Here is a 20,360-nt window from a genome sequence, read left to right as displayed (position 1 = left end):
TGAGTTCATTTGGTCCCATTAAACAAAAACAGCACCAAACGCCCAACAAAAAAATATGCTGTTAGAGGAGAACATTGCATGGAAACTGCAAGAACCCAACAATATGAATTAGTTCGCAAATAACTCGAGTTTGACTCGGATCAGCATTTCGAAACGAGTTTGAGCAGCTGTTCGTGCTCGTTTAAGTAACCAAGCCGAACTCGAGCGAGCCAACCAGATAAACCTGATTATGGGCAGAGATACAGGATCTGATTTGTGTAATGTTGTTGGGTAGCAGAGCCCAAGGAACCAAGAAAAGAGAATTATAAAGAACCTGACCAAAATCCGAAAATCAGATATATCCAGTTGAATTTAATCTGTATTGAACTCTCTAGATTAAAATAGTAGAGAGTTCTGTCTCAACGAACGGTAGCTGAATGCTTAAATTATGTTATGAAGAGCTACGGAGAAGTAAATTTTTAATAGTTCTGAGTAGGAGAATCGTCGCTGATAACAGAGACAACAATCTTAGATTTGTGTTAATTTGTTGGGTAACAAGAGAAGCAGAGATAATTAACAATGTTGTGGACAAAGGGTTGGTAAGAAAGAATCTTGGTCTCTCCTCCCAAGCTTGAGCCCATGGACATGGAAACCAAAAATCAGGGAATCTAATTACACTAGTTCCCAAACATCGAACAATGGCTGAGGATTTGATAAAGCAACAAATCCATGTATGGGTTCAAATATATTGGACTTAGTTTATATGAGTTTTTTACATTAGTTGCATATCAGTATCACTGATAACGGTTAAGCTTCCCTTGATTGGATCATAAGGACTTGAAATTTTGGGAGAGATATTTCATTCACTGATTGAAGTAAACTAAGTATATCACTATAAGACTCTTTTACCATGAGTGTCATATAAGACTCCTCCATATTTACTTATTTTAACACTTTCCCTCGAACTGGAGTTGTTAATTTTAATTTGCAAAGAAAATTTTCTTTAGTCTTTAATCTTGTATTATCTTTTAACATCTTTGACTGCAAAGTTCTTCATATTTGATTCTGTCATTTGCTTGGATGTCCTTTGAAAAGTTAACCTGCTCTACACTATTCAATAACTTTCACCATTACTTGTCGAATTCTTCATTATAAACTCCTCAACACCTCTTTCTTGTACTTTTCTCCTGCTCCTCGTCAAGTTAGGGACCACTATTTCTTTCTTTGAGGGACTCACTTGCATAAAACAATATGAGAGAAGAAAACTTCACTCCTAGTCAAGCAACAAAAGTCTATAAACCAGTTAAAAACATTAGAAGTCTGAAAAAACAAACTTACTCAAATTTAAAGACAAAGAAACCCAAATTTAGGGCTTAGAGAAGAATATATTCACTATTTTAAGGATAGCTAAGAAAAATCACTAATTGGGTGAACAAATAAAAAACTTGCTCAAGACTAGGAAGGATAGACTTGTGCTATGTATCATACACTTGCAACACTGGGTAATAAAAGAAAAGAGAATAAGAGTGTTGGTAGTCTTCTTGGTGCCACGTTGGTGACAATAGTCTCACCACCTTTAACTTGTTTTGAGCGTAGTGTTGTCTCCTAGTTTGCTAAAGCGTCTGCACCAAAGTCCAATATATAATTGATGTTTAGCATAACCAAAAAACACTAGAATGGAGCTTGGAGAACTCACAACTTGTTAGATTTTGAAATTGAATATTTGTCTACCATGTCTAGTACGGACCAATTTTGAAAAGAAGATTGCCATAGTAAAGCTTGACAATTGCTGCATGGAGTTGGTTTCTTGTTGTAAGAGTGCAACAATGCATCATTCCAAACATCTTAACTTCTTATAGAGGCAACAAAAACTTGGATTGCATCATTATTATTCACTCTCGACAAGGATCTCCTAATAGTTTTTATAAAAAAAAATTAAAAGTAGTTTTTGGTCTTTCCTTCCTCAAAAACTCATCGCAATCTTTGTTTATATTACTCTAGCAAAGAGGCAAAATCTTAGAAACATTGTATGCTCTCATTTGCCATGAAAAATTCCTGACAAAATGAAAGTAAGATTGTGGGATCAGATGTGGCATCTTCATCCTCTACAACCGCCATTAACCATATTTTTCAATGTAGAGACAACGACCCAATTTTGAATTTTTCCTCAATGTCGAAACAAATTGTTCTACCTAATGTCTGAAATAGGTGAGAAGCCAGATGAAGAACTTGTGGTTCAAATAGGTGGGGATAAAGAGACCGGAATTCGGGGCCTTAAATAGAGAAAGAGACAAAAGTGAAACAAATTGTTGTCTCAGTGATGGGGATTTAGAAGGAATAGACCTTAATTGTTGAAAGAGATGGATTCATTGTGGAAGTTATTCCTTATTGACTAGCAGGCTAATAGTTTTCTCGATCTCAATATCAAGAAATCTTTTGATGTTTGACATATAATTTAATTGGGGTTTTTCAAATCATGAAAGTAGATAAATTCACAACTCCTTGACCCACTATGATCTTTTGACTTGAGATCTCCGACTCCTTGACCCATTGTTTGTCTACCCATCTACAATTTTGGGGAGACGAAAAATGTTTGTGGTAAATTTGGAGCATATTTGATGTATAATCATGGTTGATGAACTGTTGCTATTGAATTATTTGGATAACTACTTTACAATATGTGATGGAAATACAGAACGAGGTCCTAGTGGGTTTAGATCTCATGAGATTATTAAGATTGAATCTCTAAAAATATTAAAGATGGAAAGCTCAAACGTGGAAGAAGAAGTTGAAAAGAAACACAAGCATAAGATCAAAGGATAGATAAAAAATATTATCTCCTTGGGTTGACTAGGTAAACTTACACAACCTGCTCTAATACCAATACTGAAATTTGAGTGCATCGTTGCTCTTTTTATATTAGAAAATAAGTATAATCAGAGTAAAACTAAACTACCCATGTCTTAGTTATATAACTTGTAATAAAAAACATAAACAAAGTTAACAAAAGGGAAGAAGAATATAATTTCCTTTGTTATTGTTGATTGTTTTACTACTTAGTTGAGAGGGTATTATTATAATTTATGTAATACTTATCTTATTTAATATAATGGTGAAACTCATGCAAACTAAGTAGCCCTAACTCTTTGGGCTGACTTTCAAATAGGTGTTCTCTTCTCTTCCACTTTTCCTCTTGAATCTTTATATGAAGTTTGAGATTAAGTTCTCATTCTTGGTCTATTTTTATCCAAAACTTCATGGTAACAGAGCAAGTAAACTAAGAGTTGGCCTTTATTTAATTTTAAACTTAGACAAATTCAGGTGACTCGGATTGAAAATTTTCAAGAAGAAGAAAATCGAGTAAGAGAGGTAGGCTTCTTTGATTTTATTCTTACTTGGATTTTTTTTTAATTCTAAACACATGAAGGGTTTACAAGATGATCTAAGCGTGGAATTTAAAACTTATGTCTCAACAACAATAGTTTAAGGGAGTTCTCATAACAAGAAACTTGAGGAAGAAATGGTTTTTGACTGAAATCGTCATCATAACATGCTGACTACAAAAAATCTAGTGTTTAGTTTGAATTTAGCTTCTTGTTTTTTTAGTTATTTTTGGTGATTCTATGAAACTCGAAGTTGCAGGTGGTTTTAGATTATTGACTTTGAAAAAATAGTTCGGTTGGGTTGCTGAGTTGTGAAGTGTTGATTTTCGGCATTCCATGTCTGTAATGATGACAATCTCTAGGTAAATGGGGAGAGAATGAGAGGAACAGTGAAGAAGATAAGGAGAGAAAGAGAGATGAACAGAGAGATTGTGTAGAGGAGAGAAGAGAGAGCACATGAGGAAGATTGAAGTAAGGATTAGGTGATTGATTGAATTGCCTAATCATCCCCCTTACTCTTATTTATGTTGATCAAAAGCAACGAACCACATGTACACCCCTCACCCTAATGGGTGGAGATTAAAGACAAATAATAAAAGCTTTTTACATCAATGTCATTCAAGGTCATTCATGTCTTCTAAAACTTCCCCTCAAGTTGGTGGTGAGAACATCATATACTCCCTTCTTCATGCATGTAGTGGTCAAAATTTTGTACATAACTAACTTTATGAATATATCCGCAACTTGATTTTGAGATGAGACATGCTTGAGACTTATAGTGCCAACTTGTAGTTTTTCTCTAACAAAGTGATAGTCAACTTCAATGTGCTTTGTTCATTCATGGAAGACACAGATTAGAGGCAATATGGATGACCGCTTGATTGTTATAGTGGAGTTTTATTGGAGCATTTCTGTTGAATCCCAACTATGTAAGAAGTGATTTAATCTATATTAGTCGACTTACAGCATGTGTCATGACTCTATACTCAACCTCGACACTAGATCTAGCGACAATATTATGCTGTTTATTTTTTTACGTGACTAAGTTTCCTCTAATTAGAGTATAATAGCCAGAGATGGATTTTCTATCATATGAAGACCTATCCCAATTTACATTTGCAAAACTTTGAACATCGATGTGACTATGACATTTATATAAGAGCCCTTGACCAAAAGCCTTTTTCAAATACCTAGGGATCCTTTCCAAAGCTTGCTAGTGAGAGATGTGATGTTTATGCATGTATTGGCTTACAACACTAATTACAAAAGAGATATTTGGTATAATATCAGTGAGATAAAATTAACTTCCCGACTAGCCTCTGGCATTTGCCCACATTTACATATTCTCCAGAGCAAACATATCGTTTCACATTTTTATCCATTGGAATGTCAGCAAGACGACATCCCATCATTACTTCAGGTCATACCCATATTTTCTTTGGGACAAGATAACCATGCGGGATTGTAAGACTTCAATACCAAGAAAGTATTTGAGGAGACACAAGTCATTTATCTTGAATTCATTGCATATGTTTTCTTTCACCTGACTTATACTATTTATATCACTTATGTAGGAATAATATATCATCAACATATACAACTAGTAGCACAATTCCCTTGTTAGTATATCTAACAAAAACTGAGTGATCAACCATACATCTTGTGAATCCAAAACAAAGCATTGCTTGTCTGAATTAATCCAACCAAACACGAGGTGACTGTTTCAATCCATATAGAGATTTTTGTTATTTGCACACAGACTCTCCCTCAACCAAAAACCCTAGTGGTCGATCCATGTAAATCTCTTCCTTAGTGTCTCCAATGACAAAAAATAAATATAAGCATTAAATGAAAGCCTAAATATAACTCCTCCTTAATATCTATGATAATTAAGCATAAAAATAAATCTAAATATAACTTGTTACCTAATTTTTTCTAAGGGGTGAGAGTCATTACTTCTCAAAATTGAGGAAGACAAGATTATTTTTATAATTTATAAAAGGGTGAGGAGTTATGTTATGGCCTAAACAATTATAACTAAATATAATAGTGATTCTCATTATAAACTCTTACAAGTTATAGTTTAAATTATCTTGCATTATTTAATATTTTTTTTATAAAACAGGATGCTACAGTCCGATAAACGCGTGGCGATAGACGCCACGGAAGCTAGCCTCGTCCTCCAGTTCCGAGTTGTTCCGGGAAGCCGGCGTCAGCAATTTTGAGATAGCTCAGTTGACTACTCTTCAGCATGGTAAAGGTTGTTAGCTTATTACTCGTTAGTGGGAGCCACATGGCGACGGCGCCTCCTCAAAATTAAAGATTACTTGCGTAGACAGTTAAACAGCCCAACCCCTTGGAATGATTATACGGCGTGGAGGCGGCACAAATTCGGTTCCATTCCTGGAGCTTGAAAACTAAAAAAAGGTGCTGTTTGATCCTTCTGTCGTGCAAACGTAGAGTTACACAGGGGGGGTCCGAAGGTTGCTGGAATTGGAGCTCCGAATTCTCTGAAAGTCCTAAATTTTGGTCCTTTGGTGCGGGGACAATTCACTGTCGGAATTTCGGGAATCACGCTAATCGATACGTGATTACTTCCAAGTTTCACATCTTTTGCATTCGAAGAACTATAGCATACAAGACCTTACAACTCGACAGCTTGTCCTCGTCGAAGAGTAAGTATTTTCGGAATTTGGAATTCTTGTGTATTCTCAGGCAGATTTTTGCATGAGAACTTGTTGTGCAGTAATTCGATCCAAAAACGAATTAAAATTTTTCTTTCAATGTTAAAGTCCTAGTAAAATGCTTGTATTCATGGTCTGAACTGAATGAAATGTGTTCCCTCCATTGAATTTTTGTTAAGCGACTCTTAATCATTATATTTAATCTTTTTTTTTTTTTTTTGGTTCTTGATATATTGTGGTACAAAGTTGGTCATGTGTTGCATAAACAGCAAAAAGTTTTCTTTCATTTGACACCTTTTTTATCTTGATAAGACTAATCTAGAAAAATGGTTTAGACAAATGAGTTTTATGCATGTTATGCGCATTTATGCTTATGGAATTTTGTAAGGTCTTAGCTTAACAGATCAATCTCATCTGATAGATGAGATTGCTCGCAAATTTGATTTGGGTGATTGGTAAATGCAAACCTTGCACCTTTGCCCTGGTTATTGTTCAACAATACTGAAGATCTCCAGTTATGTTTCCCTCATGCATTTAAACAAAACAGTGCATCATCTTCAATATTCATCAAAGCCAATCAGTTTTCTTTTTTCTTCTGGTAACACTGAAAAAGTATAGAGAGATTGAACTCAAACCCATGTGATTTCACTAAAAAATCCGGAAAGAAGTTAGCTCTCCATCTTGACCTCATCCTCCTCAGATTGGGGTTTGAAAGTCCTTGCTTTTCTCTATATAATAGTTATTTGTTTTTGCCAAGAACATGTTGACGATGTCATTAACATTAGGACTCTTCTTTCAACTTAGGAGATAATTTTGGTCCATTAGTAAACTGTTTGCAGTCTTGTCTTAATGCTATTAACTTTCCCAAGGAGCTGTTGAGATTTCTTCCCTTGTACAACAATATATTCTTTCCTTGAACAGAATATATTGTAATCCTTGTAATCTCTGTAATTACGATCAATCTTATCATGTGTAGATTATTACGATCTATACAATGGCTATTTGTGCCAGACGATGTGCATAGCAAATTAATACAATTCAAACCTTATTTTTGACTTGGTATCAGAGCAGGAGAACCCTTCTCCTTCTCTTTCTAGTCGTTGAAGAACAGAGCAACAACTCTCCGTATTCATCTCTGTAGTCGCCATGAACAGCACTGTTCAGCAGTGCTCCCATATTCATCTCCGTCGTCGCCGTCACCCTACTCCGGCGGAACTTCTGAAAGTCGCCAACGATTGCAGCCGAGCCACCACACCAACGGTCCCGACAGAGAAGAAGAAGCTACTGTAGTTTCCCATATTCTTCTCTGTCGTCGCCATGAATAGAACTACCGTCACCCTAATCTGGCGGAACTTCCGAAAGTTGCCGACGTTAAATAGCCGAGCCATCGCTCGGCCTTCCAGCAACCTGCACCAGCGTCCTGACGGAGAAGAAGGTGCAATTTAATTTTTCTCTTAACTTAGGTACTGTTTTTATTTTTCTGCCGAGCGACCTGGACTCAAACCGGACTAGAATCAAAGACCCAAACCGGGTCAACCTAGCGGCAAGAAACAGATTGGACCAGTTCTTGGACTGGACTAGAATCAAAGACCCAAACCAGGTCTACCCAGCGGTAGGAAGCAGACCAGACCAGTTTTTGGGTGTTTATTTATTCTGATCACTGTCGGTCTTCTTGCATCATGTCGAAGGAATCAACACCAATTATTCATATTCAATCCGAAAACTCTAGTTTTACAACCAACGTCATTCTTACAGAAGTTAACTACGATGTATGGTCCCAAATCATGGAGATGCAAATTGTAGGATGTGAGAAGCTTGAATATATTATGGTAAAAACACCACTTCCATAAGAAAATGATGCTTCCTATACGAAGTGGTATGCTAAAAATCAAAAGGTCAAGGGGTGGTTGCTAACCGTTATGTCACCGGATATTATGAAGCGCTATACTTGATTACGCACCGCACATGAAATCTGGAATGCTCTGGCCAAAGCTTTCTACAATGGGTCAGATGAATCGTAACTTTTTTCATTGAATCAGAGAGTTTTCTCTACCAAACAGACCGGTCACCCTCTATCAACGTATTATGATGATCTTGTGGAAAATTTCTAAGAACTTGATCATCGTGACAAGATTATAATGAAAGATCCTGATGATGTTATCGCTTATAGAAAATTCGTTGAAAGATTGCGTGTACACATTTTCTTAAATGGATTGGATTCAGAATTCGAACAAATCTGAGGCGAGATTCTCAGAAAGGACCCAATATTGGATCTTGAAGAAGCTTATGCTTACATACATTGTGACTTTGTTCGCTAAACCACTCTAAATGGTGAAGTTGATCGTGTTGAGTCATCTTCAATGGTGGCACGTCGAGCTGAGCCTAAAACAGCTCGACCAACTGGTCCTACCAGTGATCAAAATTGGGCATTAGGATCTCAAAATCTCAGCTATGAGAATGGAACAGCAAAATCAGAGCGTATTTGTACTCACTGTGGTGAAATTGGGCATACAAAGTCACGATGCTATAAACTGATTGGGTATCCAGAATGGTGGGATCTTACCAAAGCACCTCGCAAATGGAACTCTAAACCAAATAATCATGCTTCAGTTGCAGTAGCAGAACCTTCCACCTCCAACACGATTGATGGTAGGGTTATTCATACTTCCGCTCTTAGTAGTAATAGTGAGTGGATAATTGATTCTGGTGCTTCTGATCACATGACCTTTGACAATCATCATATTCAATTTATGAAACCATTTGAATAGCATATTGTATCCATTGTAAATGGTACTCCCTCTCATGTTATTGAAGAAGGTTCCATCACCCTCACTGATAATTTGAGTCTTGATTATGTATTAGTTGTTCCAACCCTCAATCATAATTTATTATCAGTGATTCAAATAACTCTCATTCTGCATTGTATTGTGATTTTTTGGCCTGACCTTTGTGTTTTTAAGGACATTCGAATTCGGAAGACAATTGGTTATGGTACTAGAAAGGGGAAGCTCTATTACCTTGATCTAATGCTAGAGAGTTCTCATTAGTTAGCTCAAACATTCTCCGTGAATAAATCTGCAGATTCTGAAATTTGGCTATGGCATAAACGGTTGGGTCACTCATCATTTGGAAATTGTTTCCAAAACTCTTTACTCGATTATCTGTTTCAGAATTTAAGTGTGATGTATGTGAATTGGCTAAAAGCCATCGTGTTCCATTTCAAATAAGCTTGAATAGGAGTCCAACACCCTTTATGATTATCCACTCTGATGTCTGGGGTCCAGCAAATATAGCCTCTCTTAGTGATAAATGGTGGTTTGTTTCCTTTATTAATGATCACACCCGTACGACTTGGATTTGCTTAATGAAATCAAAAAGTGAAGTTAGTTCATTGTTCAAACAATTTCATAGAATAATAGTCACTCAGTACCATTCTACAATACAAACTCTCCACAGTGACAATGGTGGAGAATTTGTTAATCAAGGTTTGAAAGAATATCTAGATGATCATGGTATTACTCATCAAACTACTTGTCCGTACACCCCTCAGCGAAATGGGGTTGCAGAGCAAATGAACCGCCACCTTCTTGAGGTTGTTCGTGTTTCCTTGTTTGAAGCTCATATGTCAGCTAGTTACTGGGGTGAAGCTATCACAACTGTAACTTATCTTATCAACCGAATACGCTCGAGTGCATTGCAATTTCTAACCCCTTGAGTGTTCTTCATGAAGCCGTAAGTTCATTAGTTGTGTCAAATCTGCCACCTAGAGTTTTTGGGTGTGTAGCCTTTGTTCATCTTCATAAGCCATTGAGAAATAAATTGGAACCCCGAGCTCTCAAGTGTGTCTTTGTTGGTTATGCTCAACATAAAAAAGGCTATCGATGTTATCATCCTCCCTCTCACAAATTGTATGTCACTCTTAATGTTGTATTTCACGAAGATAACATGTATTATTCTACTCCCAAGTCTTCAATTCAGGGGAGAACAGGATTGAATTGCTGACCCTTAATCATCATTCGGACACCTTGGATATTACAAGTGGTGAGTATTTAGATTACAACAGTGAACATCAAAATGTTACAAATGAGCATGATTCACAGGATGGATACAGTCAAGACCAGATGGAAGTGGTGCAACTAGAATCTCAGCCGACTACTTCCCCCCTTCATAACGTTCCAGTGGATCAATTGCTTTCTGAGTCCGAGTCCATGTCTGAGCCTTAGGTAAGTTCTGAAACTCAACTAAGAGTGCTACCTCATCGAACCACAAGAGGAAAACCTAGAGTTAATTATGAACCTCTTCTCAACTCTAAATCTCAGTATCCCATGTATAATTTTGTGTCTTATCATAGATTGTCAAAGGAAAGTGAAGTATTTGTGAATCAATTATCTGCTATATCTATTCCTAGTAGTGTGCAAGAAGCCTTGAAAGATCCTAAGTGGAGAGAAGCTATGAATGAAGAAATGAGGCCCCTCCAAAAGAATTCAACATGGGAAGTGGTTGACTTACTTGTAGGAAAGACACCAGTCGGATGTAGATGGGTACCATTGAAAGTTCCAAGCAAGGCTTGTCGCCAAAGGATATACTCAAACCTACGGGATTGATTACATGGAGACATTTGTACTAGTGGCCAAGATCAATATTGTTCGAATTCTACTATCTCTGGTTGTGAATCTTGACTGGCCCTTATATCAGTTTGATGTTAAAAATGCATTTTTGCACGGAAATCTCCAAGAAGAAGTATATATGGAATTACCTCCTGGATGTATTATGCAAACAAAAGTATACTCTTTTAATGTTGAGTACACACACACATACACACACACATACACACACACACACACACACACCTTATCCCCTTGCGAGTCTTAAATCCAAGACCTTACACTAGAAATCCCCTCATGTAACCATTAAGCCAAAGGCCCAAATCACGAAGCATTAAAATATTAAAGTCATCAATTGGCCTCGTATGAAATAGTGGTGAAAACTTGAAGTTAGATGGGTACTTTAATACTTCATGTTGAATTTACTTGTGAAAAATATGGATATCAGGAGGATTTGTGGTACCTTAGTTTCATTCTGATCTAATATATTGAAGCCATCTGTAACTTAACACTAGATTTTAGGTATGCAATTGGTGTTCATGTTAGAAATGACAATTCCACCAATTTCAATGTAGATGTTTGTATGTGTCATTCCCATCTATTTTCTCTATTGCAAAGTTTCTCAAGTCTTGGCACATGACTCTCTGTCCCTTTCTGTCATGTGGAGATAATAAAATGCAATATGAGAAGGATATTTGTGCCAAGGGTGGTCATGGAGATTGCTGCTGAATTTCCAGCTATTTTCTGATGTGCCTTGATCCATCCAGGTTTGTCAAACAGATATACAATCTCTCCAATGCAGCAGCTGCAAACTTGATCTCTCTAGACCCTTATTTGAGAGATTGCTGAAATGGAAATTTTGGTTGGTAAGTTTAACCAGCTTTATCTGAGACCTGATGGTCATGATAAGCTTGTTTGGGCTGCTGAGACCTCTGGAAGGTCTCTTGTTCCCTCCTGCTATGACTTGATTGTTCAAGAGCATCAGGGGATTTTGGTCTTCCCTTCGGTGGCCTGGAAAGAATATCACCCCCTCCCTCCCCCTCCCCCCCCCCCCCCCCCCCCCAACCTTACACTCCTTAACTATCACTTTACTTGAGAGGTCAAGAATTCTTTCCACAGACGGTTTGGGTTATCATTCTGCATCCCTGAATCTCCCTGATCTCATTTCCAGAAGCTTTCATGTTCAGCTTTTGAACCTTGGAATCCTTCTTTGGTATATGACTGTTGCAGTTGTCCCTTGGTTCTTATGGCTTGCAGAAATGAACAGACCTTTTCTACCAGAACTTGTTCTATTGGTGGATTGACTGAGAAATCTGTCCCTGATGTCTTGCAATGGACAAAGCTTATCTGTGATTTTGATGATATGTTGCTGCCATTATCCATGAGAACTGGAAAATTTTGTCCTCTTTCTCCCCTAAAAAATTCCCTTCTGTGGCATTGTCAGTCCCCCTTCAATTGGGTTCTTGAAACTCTATTTTGATGGGACTGGGAACCCTGGCCTGACTGGAATATGGCAGTGTGATTCATAATCATGAAGGTCGTTTTATTCTATCATGTTATGAGTCATTGGGTATTGCTGATTCCAATTCAACAGAAGTCTTTGCCCCTTTCATGGGCTTAAAATCTACCAGACTCATTTCTCCTCTTCGGTGATTGTTAAGGGAGGCTCTAAGATCTCCTAGGCCAAAGGAGAGAATTTGTTTGCCTGGAGATTCGGCCAGCAATCTATGCAAATTGAAGACATTGCCTCTGTTATTCCTATTGCTCAAATGGGCCATTCTCAAGAGAGTTTAATTATTTTAATTGCTGATGTTGTTTAATTTTAATTTTGGGGTTTCCTTGCTCCCCTTGCTTCCTTCGCTTGTATTCGCTTTTTTCTTTTTAATAAAGCTTTAGCCTTTTCAAAATAAAAATAAAAAGAGTAAGCCATGGAGATCTCTTGTGGAGGCTGAATACTGAAAGTTCTTCCTGTGCTTCTGTAGCCTGGCTGAAACTATACATTTTCCTTTTTATGTCTCCATTCCCTTCAACCAATTTTGAGACTTAATCTTGTGACTGATGGTATGTGATCTTAACTTGTTTGAGATCCTCAAAGTTAATGCCCCTTTGAGCATTCTTTTATCTTGTGTTCAACACTCCATACTTTGCCAAGTTCCTCTAATTTGGGCAACTGAGGTGTGTGCTGTTTGTTCTTGTCCTTTTTGCTAAGGTGAATGGATCAAGAAATTGGGTTGGCCTTCCAAATTTCTATATTCAAATTGAAGCCCTGTGTGAATCTGGGTAATTTTGATAGGCTTCTTTTATGGAATCCACTGTTGGGCTTTGATAGTTGCTCCAAGGAGAACCCTGGACAAGCTGGAGCTAGAGTTATTAGAAATTATGATAATGCAGCCCTCATTTATTTCTTGGTCCAATTTTAATGTGTGACTCTGCCAATGCCAAGATCAGAGTCCATTCCACAGTATCGTCAAATCATACAACCAGTATTTCTCAGCCATCTGGTTGTTTATTGAGGTTTAGCAAGTGTTATCTACTGGTTGAAAGGAAACTCTCTTTCTCTTGGAAATTCAGACATTTTTTTGAAGAGATTGTGGAGATGTGTCATTCCTTGGTGATTTTTTGGAATTACACTGTGACTGGAACCTGCTATATTGCTGATTTCTAGGCCAAATAAGGGTTTACCGATCAAAACATTATCATGTTCAACTTTCTTAACTTACATTCTTTGCAGGGACCCAAACTAAAGGAGATTGCTTTGAAGGTGACTTTTACTCTCATAATAACTGTTATACAGGGTTAGGGCTCTTCTCACCTTGGTTTTTTTTGGAAGACACACCTTAGAATTTTCTTACGTGGAAAGTTCACTTCTGGGTGCTTTTGCCTTTACCATGATTGCTTTTGATCTGTCATTTTATTTACAGGCTGAAAATTTTAAAAATTTTGTCCTCAGCATTCATATTTTTTCTTGTATCCCTTTTTTGAGTGAACGGACTGGAAAAGTTTTTTGGCCTTTTACTTGGGAAGGGATTTGTAAGGTAAAAAAACCATAATATGGATGAAGACTTGGTCTGTGGTTGTCATTTATACTTCCGTCAAGTCACAACTCTCAAAATTCGTTATCTTAGGTATAAAATGTTAAAAAGGGTTTTAATGCCTCGTAGTCCCCACCCTGAAGTTTAGGGATTTTAAAGTTTTTTCAGGATAATTTGTCTGTCTCTTTTGACCTGAGTCAAGATTCTCTGTCTTTTTAGATGGTTCTATTTCTAAAAACTTATGAAGGTTTTTAAGTAACCCTTTGATGTGTTTGAATGGCTGAAAATCTCCTTTCTGTGTTAATCTATTTCAATCTTGTTCTGGTTATTCCAGGGTTATCCATGGCAGAGAATGAAGAGAATGTTCTCAACCAACAAGTGAAACCTTCAGAAGAAAAACGATATTGGGGAGATGAAGTTGATGAGCCAGAGGAGCCTGAAACTGCAAATTCGACTTTTGAGGATAAAGATCCAGAGATCAACATTGAAAAACTGACAATTGATGAGAACGAGAAGTCAGAGCAGTTGAAGGAACTTGATGATTTGAGTGTTGAAACAGTAAGAAATATTTTTGCTGTTTCTTAATCTTTAGTTCATTTTGATAGTAAAGTTCAGAAAGAAATACAATTTTCTTTTTATGTTATAATCTCTTTTAATTCGTGCTTGGCTTTAGATGGTTAATTGTTTTTCCATTAATGCTTCTATTTACTTATTACTCTGGTTATTGACGCAGCTTACATCTGGGGATACGATATATACATCAGCAAAGATGTTTGAAGATCTAAATCTGTCCCAGGAGCTGCTGAGAGGAATATACACGGAGATGCTCTTTAAGAAGCCCAGCAAAATTCAGGCCGTAAGTTTGCCTATGATACTGACACCACCATACAAGCACTTGGTTGCTCAGGCCCATAATGGATCAGGAAAGACAACCTGTTTTATCCTAGGCATGCTGAATCGGGTTGATCCAAAGAGAAGAGCACCTCAGGCTTTTTGTATATGCCCTACAAGGGAGCTTGCAATCCAGGTTAATATCAGAATGTTTTAATTATCATTGATTTACTTAAAAACTTATTGGTAAATATGGGCAAGTGTTAATGGAAAGAAAAAAATAATGAATTGCAGAACCAACAAGTTCTCTTGAAAATGGGGAAGTACACTGGTATTACATCAATGTGTGCTGTACCAATGGACAGCAGCAATTATGTTCCTATTGCAAAGTGCCCTCCAGTTATTGACCAGGTCGTCATAGGTACTCCAGGTACAATCAAGAAATGGATGGCAGCGAAAAAATTAAGCACAAGAGATGTGAAGATTCTAGTCTTTGATGAAGCTGATCATATGTTGGCTGAGGTAAGCATTATGTGCTGACTATCTAACTGTTTATCTTTGTCTGGTTAAGTTTTTGTATAATCCTGTATTTTGCTTTCAAACAATTTTGTATTATAAATATATTATGGATTGCCGTCTGGGTGGACTTGATTTATTTGTAGAAGGTTAGAGGAAGTGAGTGTAGTAATTGACACAGAGTTAAAAAGCAAGAAAGAATAACGTTTCTGAAAATAGGTGGTTGTAAGGCAAAGGGGCTGTGATGTATTAAAAAAAAAAGCAGCAGTATTTTATTTGTGTGACTTGTTTTCCTGAGTCTTGTTTGATTAAACCAATATTCACCCCAACAGGGGTGCCTTTGACTTGAAGCATAGGTAAATAAGATTTAAAATATTACTTCTACAGAGAAAGTAGTTCTATATAAAAATCTATTGAGATGGAACTCCCCTTCAAGATGGTTTGGTTGCTACTTATAGTACCCAAATATTCTTGAGTCAATTGGTTCTTCAATGATGCATCAAGTAATGATCTAGCACTAAATTCTTCCGTGGCAGTCAACCTTACTAGACAATGTCCTTTTATAAAAGTTAGTTTCATTGCAGAATGTGAATTGTTTGACTGCGTAGAAGCAGCAAAGGTTTACCTATCTATATTTCATAACCATTAGCAAGCGCTTGGTCCATTTTAATTTACAGGTAGCTTATGCCACAGCTCTGTTACCAACTTTTTCTATTTGATCCCACAACAACATTTAGCTTAATTTTCTAATTTCCCAAATTTTCTCCATTTAGAGTACAAATACTCAACCATACTAGACAATGTTCTTTTATAAAAGTTTGTATCATTGCAGAATGCAAACTGTTTGACTGCATAGAAGCAGCAAAGGTTTACCTATCTTTATTTCAAAACCATTAGCAAGCTCTTGGTCCATTTTAACCTACAGGTAGCTTATGCCACGGCTCTGTTACTAACTTTTACTATTAGATCCCACAGCAGCATTTAGCTTAGTTTTCTCCATTTAGAGTACAAATACACTAATGCACCTTCTTTTCTGTAGGACATTTAGTCCAGTCTGCATCATATTATGCTACCCCTTGAAAAAACCCTTAGGTTTGTATAAAGTACCTTGTCATAGTGCCTTTTTTGAATATTTGACTTTGTTCTGAAAAGTTTCCTAATTTGAGGTTGTCTGAGTACCTCAATCACTATTCCCACTATGAAAACACATTCGGCCTTGTTACTGAAGTAAATTAATTCACCATCTACCCTGTTATATATTCCCAGGTCATTAAAAATTATTCATGCTCTGCTCTTAATTTAGTGTGTCTCTATAGGGGGTTCTAATGGTTTACAACAAACTGCTCTCTATATCTCTAGCGGATAACATGTCTAAGAAAGATTCTCTGTTTAGATTAGGCCACCTCAATTTGTTTCAAGTACTTGCGCAAGAAGGCATTTGGCTTGAAGTCAGGTCACAATATATCTTGAGATGTCAGCTCTTAATGAGCCATCATTATGGATCATAATCTCTTTTCCTTTTGATGTAGGATGGGTTCAAGGATGATTCCTTGAGAATCATGAAGGATATTGAAAGAAGTAGTCCCGGCTGTCAGGTGTGTATACTTTTTATTTTAGTTGGTAATGACAAAAAATTTGGCAGTGTATGAGTACTAGTATGACATTTTGTTTCCATGCTATGGCTGATCTGTGGAAGCACTGTTCCACCAGTTAAATATAACATTTGACCTTTTCATTTTTTTCCTATAAACAGTGGTTTCCTTTTGTAAATTATATGATTACATTCTTGATTATACATTCCCTTTTAATTTACTTCTATCAGGTGCTTCTATTTTCTGCCACCTTTAATGAGACTGTGAAGGATTTTGTAAGAAGAGTGGTTAAGGATGCAAATCAGATATTTGTGAAGAAAGAGGAGCTGTCTTTGGATACCATAAAACAGTACAAGGTGTTCTGTCCGGATGAACTTGCTAAGAATGAAGTGATTAAGGATAAGATATTTGAATTGGGGAAAAACTGGGGTCAGACGATCATATTTGTTAGGACAAGGAGAGATGCTGACAGGTTGTATAAGGATTTGGAGGCTTATGGTTATGACTGTACTTCAATTCATGGAGCTACTGTGCAAGAAGAGAGGGATAGAAAGGTTGAAGTGTTTAAAAAAGGATTAACCAAGGTCCTCATATCTACGGATCTCCTCTCAAGAGGTTTTGATCAGCAGCAGGTGAATTAATTTGAACAATTAGTTGGTTTTTTTGCTCAAACATTCAAAACATATATGATAATTCTAATGCTATTTATTTGTCAAAAAAGGTGGGCTTGATTGTTAACTATGACCTTCCTGTAAAGCATGACTCTATGGAGCCAGATTATGAAGTTTACTTGCATAGGATTGGTCGAACTGGACGCTTTGGTCGAAAAGGTAAACTTGCACTTTGGTCCATTTGTTTGGTTAGTTTAATATTACTCGTGACATTGGCCTCTTATTGAAGTATTATTATTATTATCATGTTTGTGATGTCATAGGAGCTGTCTTCAACTTGCTATGTACAGATAGGGACAACATGATCATGGAGAAGATTGAAAAGCATTTTGATCATGAAGTGACTACGGTAATGCTGTAAAAGTTCTCTATATGAACTACTTCATATTTTTTTTCTTCATTTTTGGTATCAATTTGGCATATTATTGGAAAGACGAGAAGTACAAAACATTCTTGACAAAAATCTAATTAGGGTTTTTGGACAGATATGTCATGAAAAGTCAACATCAAGTGAAGTTCAGGATATTTTAAACTTGTCCACTTCTCTACTGGCTCGTCTTGGCCATCTTCACTACCATGTTACATGTGTGACTCATCAGAGAGTTACTCTTGGGTGTGACCCTGCTACCACCTTACTTTTCTCCTCTCCTCACCCAGCAGCAACCTCCGCTACTACTAGCTTGTCGTCCATGTGTCAAACGCCTAGCCAATACAACCCAAAAGACCTGTCTGTTAAGTGCGGAAAGCCAAGTACCTAACCCATCAGTGGACCAGGGGTGGACGGAACCTAACCCAGGTGGACCGGAACCACCTAACTCGGACACCCACTGTTCCCGTTCCCTACCGCTTCCGTCGGGATTCGAACGCGGAACGTGGTGCCCAGCTCTGATACCATGTCAAATGCCTAGCCAATACAACCCAAAAGACCGGTCTGTTAAGTGCGGAAAGCCAAGTACCTAACCCATCAGTGGACCAAGGGTGGACGAAACCTAACCCAGGTGGACCAGAACCACCTAGCTCTGACACCATGACCCTGGCCTGTCCTTATCATCTCGCTTCTCTTCTTTCCTCCATTCAGCCGCTTTTCCCAATGTGGTGCCCCTTTTGTTGTGCCAGTTGCTTTTATTTTCTTGCTCCTCTCTTCATTGCACTACCTCAGCAGTGGCTGTGAACGTGGTTCATACTTAAATTGCCCCAGGCTTCTGTTTTTCCGCAAATTGAATCATTTATTAGAGATATCCAGTCTTAAAATGTGAACCAAACTATTCTAACTGGTGTTTATCGGGAAGCAAATATTTTAACATGTGGATTAAGTCAGACTCAAAATGCTTCCACACAAAAATATAAAAAGGGAAAACTCCACAGCTGGGCAGTTGTGGCTTTTTCCCGAGTAGTAGAAAGTTCAGGCTGTCATTTAAGTACTTGGGCTGCTTGGTGTTATATAGTGTCATAGTCCTAAAGCTAGAAATTTTTTGGAGTAATAGTAAGTCTCTTCCTTTTGTGATACAGATTTCTGATTGGAAGAGTGATGAAGATTTTGAAGCTGCACTGAAACAAGCTGGGTTGTTATAGAGTATTGGATGAGAAGAATATTTATGCGTGAATGAAAGCTTGGGATATTAAATCCATGCTCGTGTAAAAATGTATATTGTCTGTTTGATGCTAAAAGGTTTATTTGTTATGTTAAAAGGTTTTGTTTGGCTTTGTAGTTTGTACCAAGTTCAGGTGTGAAACTTTTTCTGGTTTTACTTAACAGGCTGATTGTAAACATTGTAAGAACATTACTAGGGTTGCAATGAAATTGCCCATGGGTTTCCGTGAGGGAATTTGAGGTTAGATATGATGTGTCATGCAAAGAAAAGGATTAGTCTCTAGCTTCTGAACAAGGTGACTCAAAACTTCTTATCAGGTGAATCAAGGTGGTATAGAAACCTTCAGTCTTATATATCGTCAAAGGTCGAGGCAACTCGAGGTTTGTTTCTTTAGGGTCGTGCTTCTACTTGGATTTGTCAAAAAGATGTTTTTTTGGCCCTCCAAACGTGAGTACAAATAATCAAGTCGGATAACACCAATTACATCATCTGGTAGGAATTAATTGAAAACTAAATTATTAGTCAAGAGGCACTTAGTGTGTATTAATGGGACACAATTGGGCCAACAAGTACTTATTGTTAGTTCTACAGGGAATAGCAACAATTCTTTATTATTATCTCTATTGGAAATAGAAAAGGAAAAGAAGTCACTGAGGGAAATGAAGATTGTGGAGGAAAAGAAGAGTGTATTACTTGGTATTGTGGGCAAACCATTGTATAAAAACCACCTAGCTATCAAGCTAGAGAGGTGATTAGATCTAGTTGAACCTGAGTCAGTTGGGTTTGAAGGATGATAGGAGGGCTCCACCTCCTTCCCTCAACTTTTATAAGGACGGTAGTGGGGTCCATTGACAAAGGAAGGCAGGAGCCTCCTCCCCTCTTTTCTGGTGCCCCATCCTTTCTTTCCATAGCGTGCATGTTATATGACCTGGCTGAACAGTTAGTTTACTAATTGAACCAACTGATTTGCTAGATCAGCTGGGTTTTCTCCCACTTCATGGTCTCTCTTGTTATTAACCCGGAAAAGAGTCCATGTGCAATTGAAACTGGTCTGGCCAGAATTTTATAACACCGGTCACAACCTCAGCAACTAATATGAAGGGGTTAAAATTCATTATGCACATGGATGCTTGATTAACATGTAGTAACCGATCCAAGTAAATGTTATACCTTAATACCTTATCTTCTTGATGACTTTGTAGTTACAAGGGATTGTAGATCTCATAGTATGACCTATATGGAAAATGGGGGCATTAAACCCCTAGGGGCCTCTTTATCCTCAAAGATTCCATGAATTTAGCTCATGGAGAAAAATGGAGAGAAACCCATTGGGAGAAAACTGGAGGAAGAAGGGTTATGGACTTGATTATCCTAACATAATATTTGGAAGGAACTAATTCTTCACTCATATAGTTTATACTGGCTATTGAATTTGAAATTCTCGTACTTAGAGTTTTTCTCTTCAATTCACTTATC

General features: G+C 37.4%; 1 protein-coding gene across 3 annotated transcripts; it reads left to right on the top strand.

Moving 5' to 3' along the window:
• The first annotated feature begins 5,559 nt into the window (after window positions 1–5,559).
• LOC137948333 (DEAD-box ATP-dependent RNA helicase 38-like) lies at window positions 5,560–19,118 on the top strand. Of its 3 annotated transcripts, XM_068794390.1 has the most exons (10): window positions 5,560–6,037; window positions 13,382–13,445; window positions 14,017–14,240; window positions 14,416–14,709; window positions 14,808–15,035; window positions 16,559–16,624; window positions 16,852–17,253; window positions 17,343–17,451; window positions 17,556–17,641; window positions 18,802–19,118. In XM_068794390.1, exons 3-10 carry the CDS (start codon window positions 14,025–14,027, stop codon window positions 18,862–18,864), a joined length of 1,464 nt encoding a protein of 487 aa, XP_068650491.1. In that variant the 5' UTR covers window positions 5,560–6,037; window positions 13,382–13,445; window positions 14,017–14,024; the 3' UTR covers window positions 18,865–19,118. The 3 variants fall into 3 exon arrangements, with proteins under 3 accessions (XP_068650491.1, XP_068650492.1, XP_068650490.1); XM_068794391.1 differs by lacking the exon at window positions 13,382–13,445 and having other exon boundaries at window positions 17,583–17,641; XM_068794389.1 differs by lacking the exon at window positions 13,382–13,445.
• The last annotated feature ends 1,242 nt before the right edge of the window (window positions 19,119–20,360 follow it).

The sequence above is a fragment of the Aristolochia californica genome, unplaced genomic scaffold (assembly GCF_029961685.1).
Source record: "Aristolochia californica isolate CCGP_79_NKW_82.1479 unplaced genomic scaffold, dmAriCali1.0.hap1 SCAF_13, whole genome shotgun sequence".
Taxonomy (NCBI): Eukaryota; Viridiplantae; Streptophyta; class Magnoliopsida; order Piperales; family Aristolochiaceae; genus Aristolochia; species Aristolochia californica.
Note: the sequence above shows the minus strand (reverse complement) of the source record. Positions and strands in the feature narration are given on the sequence as shown.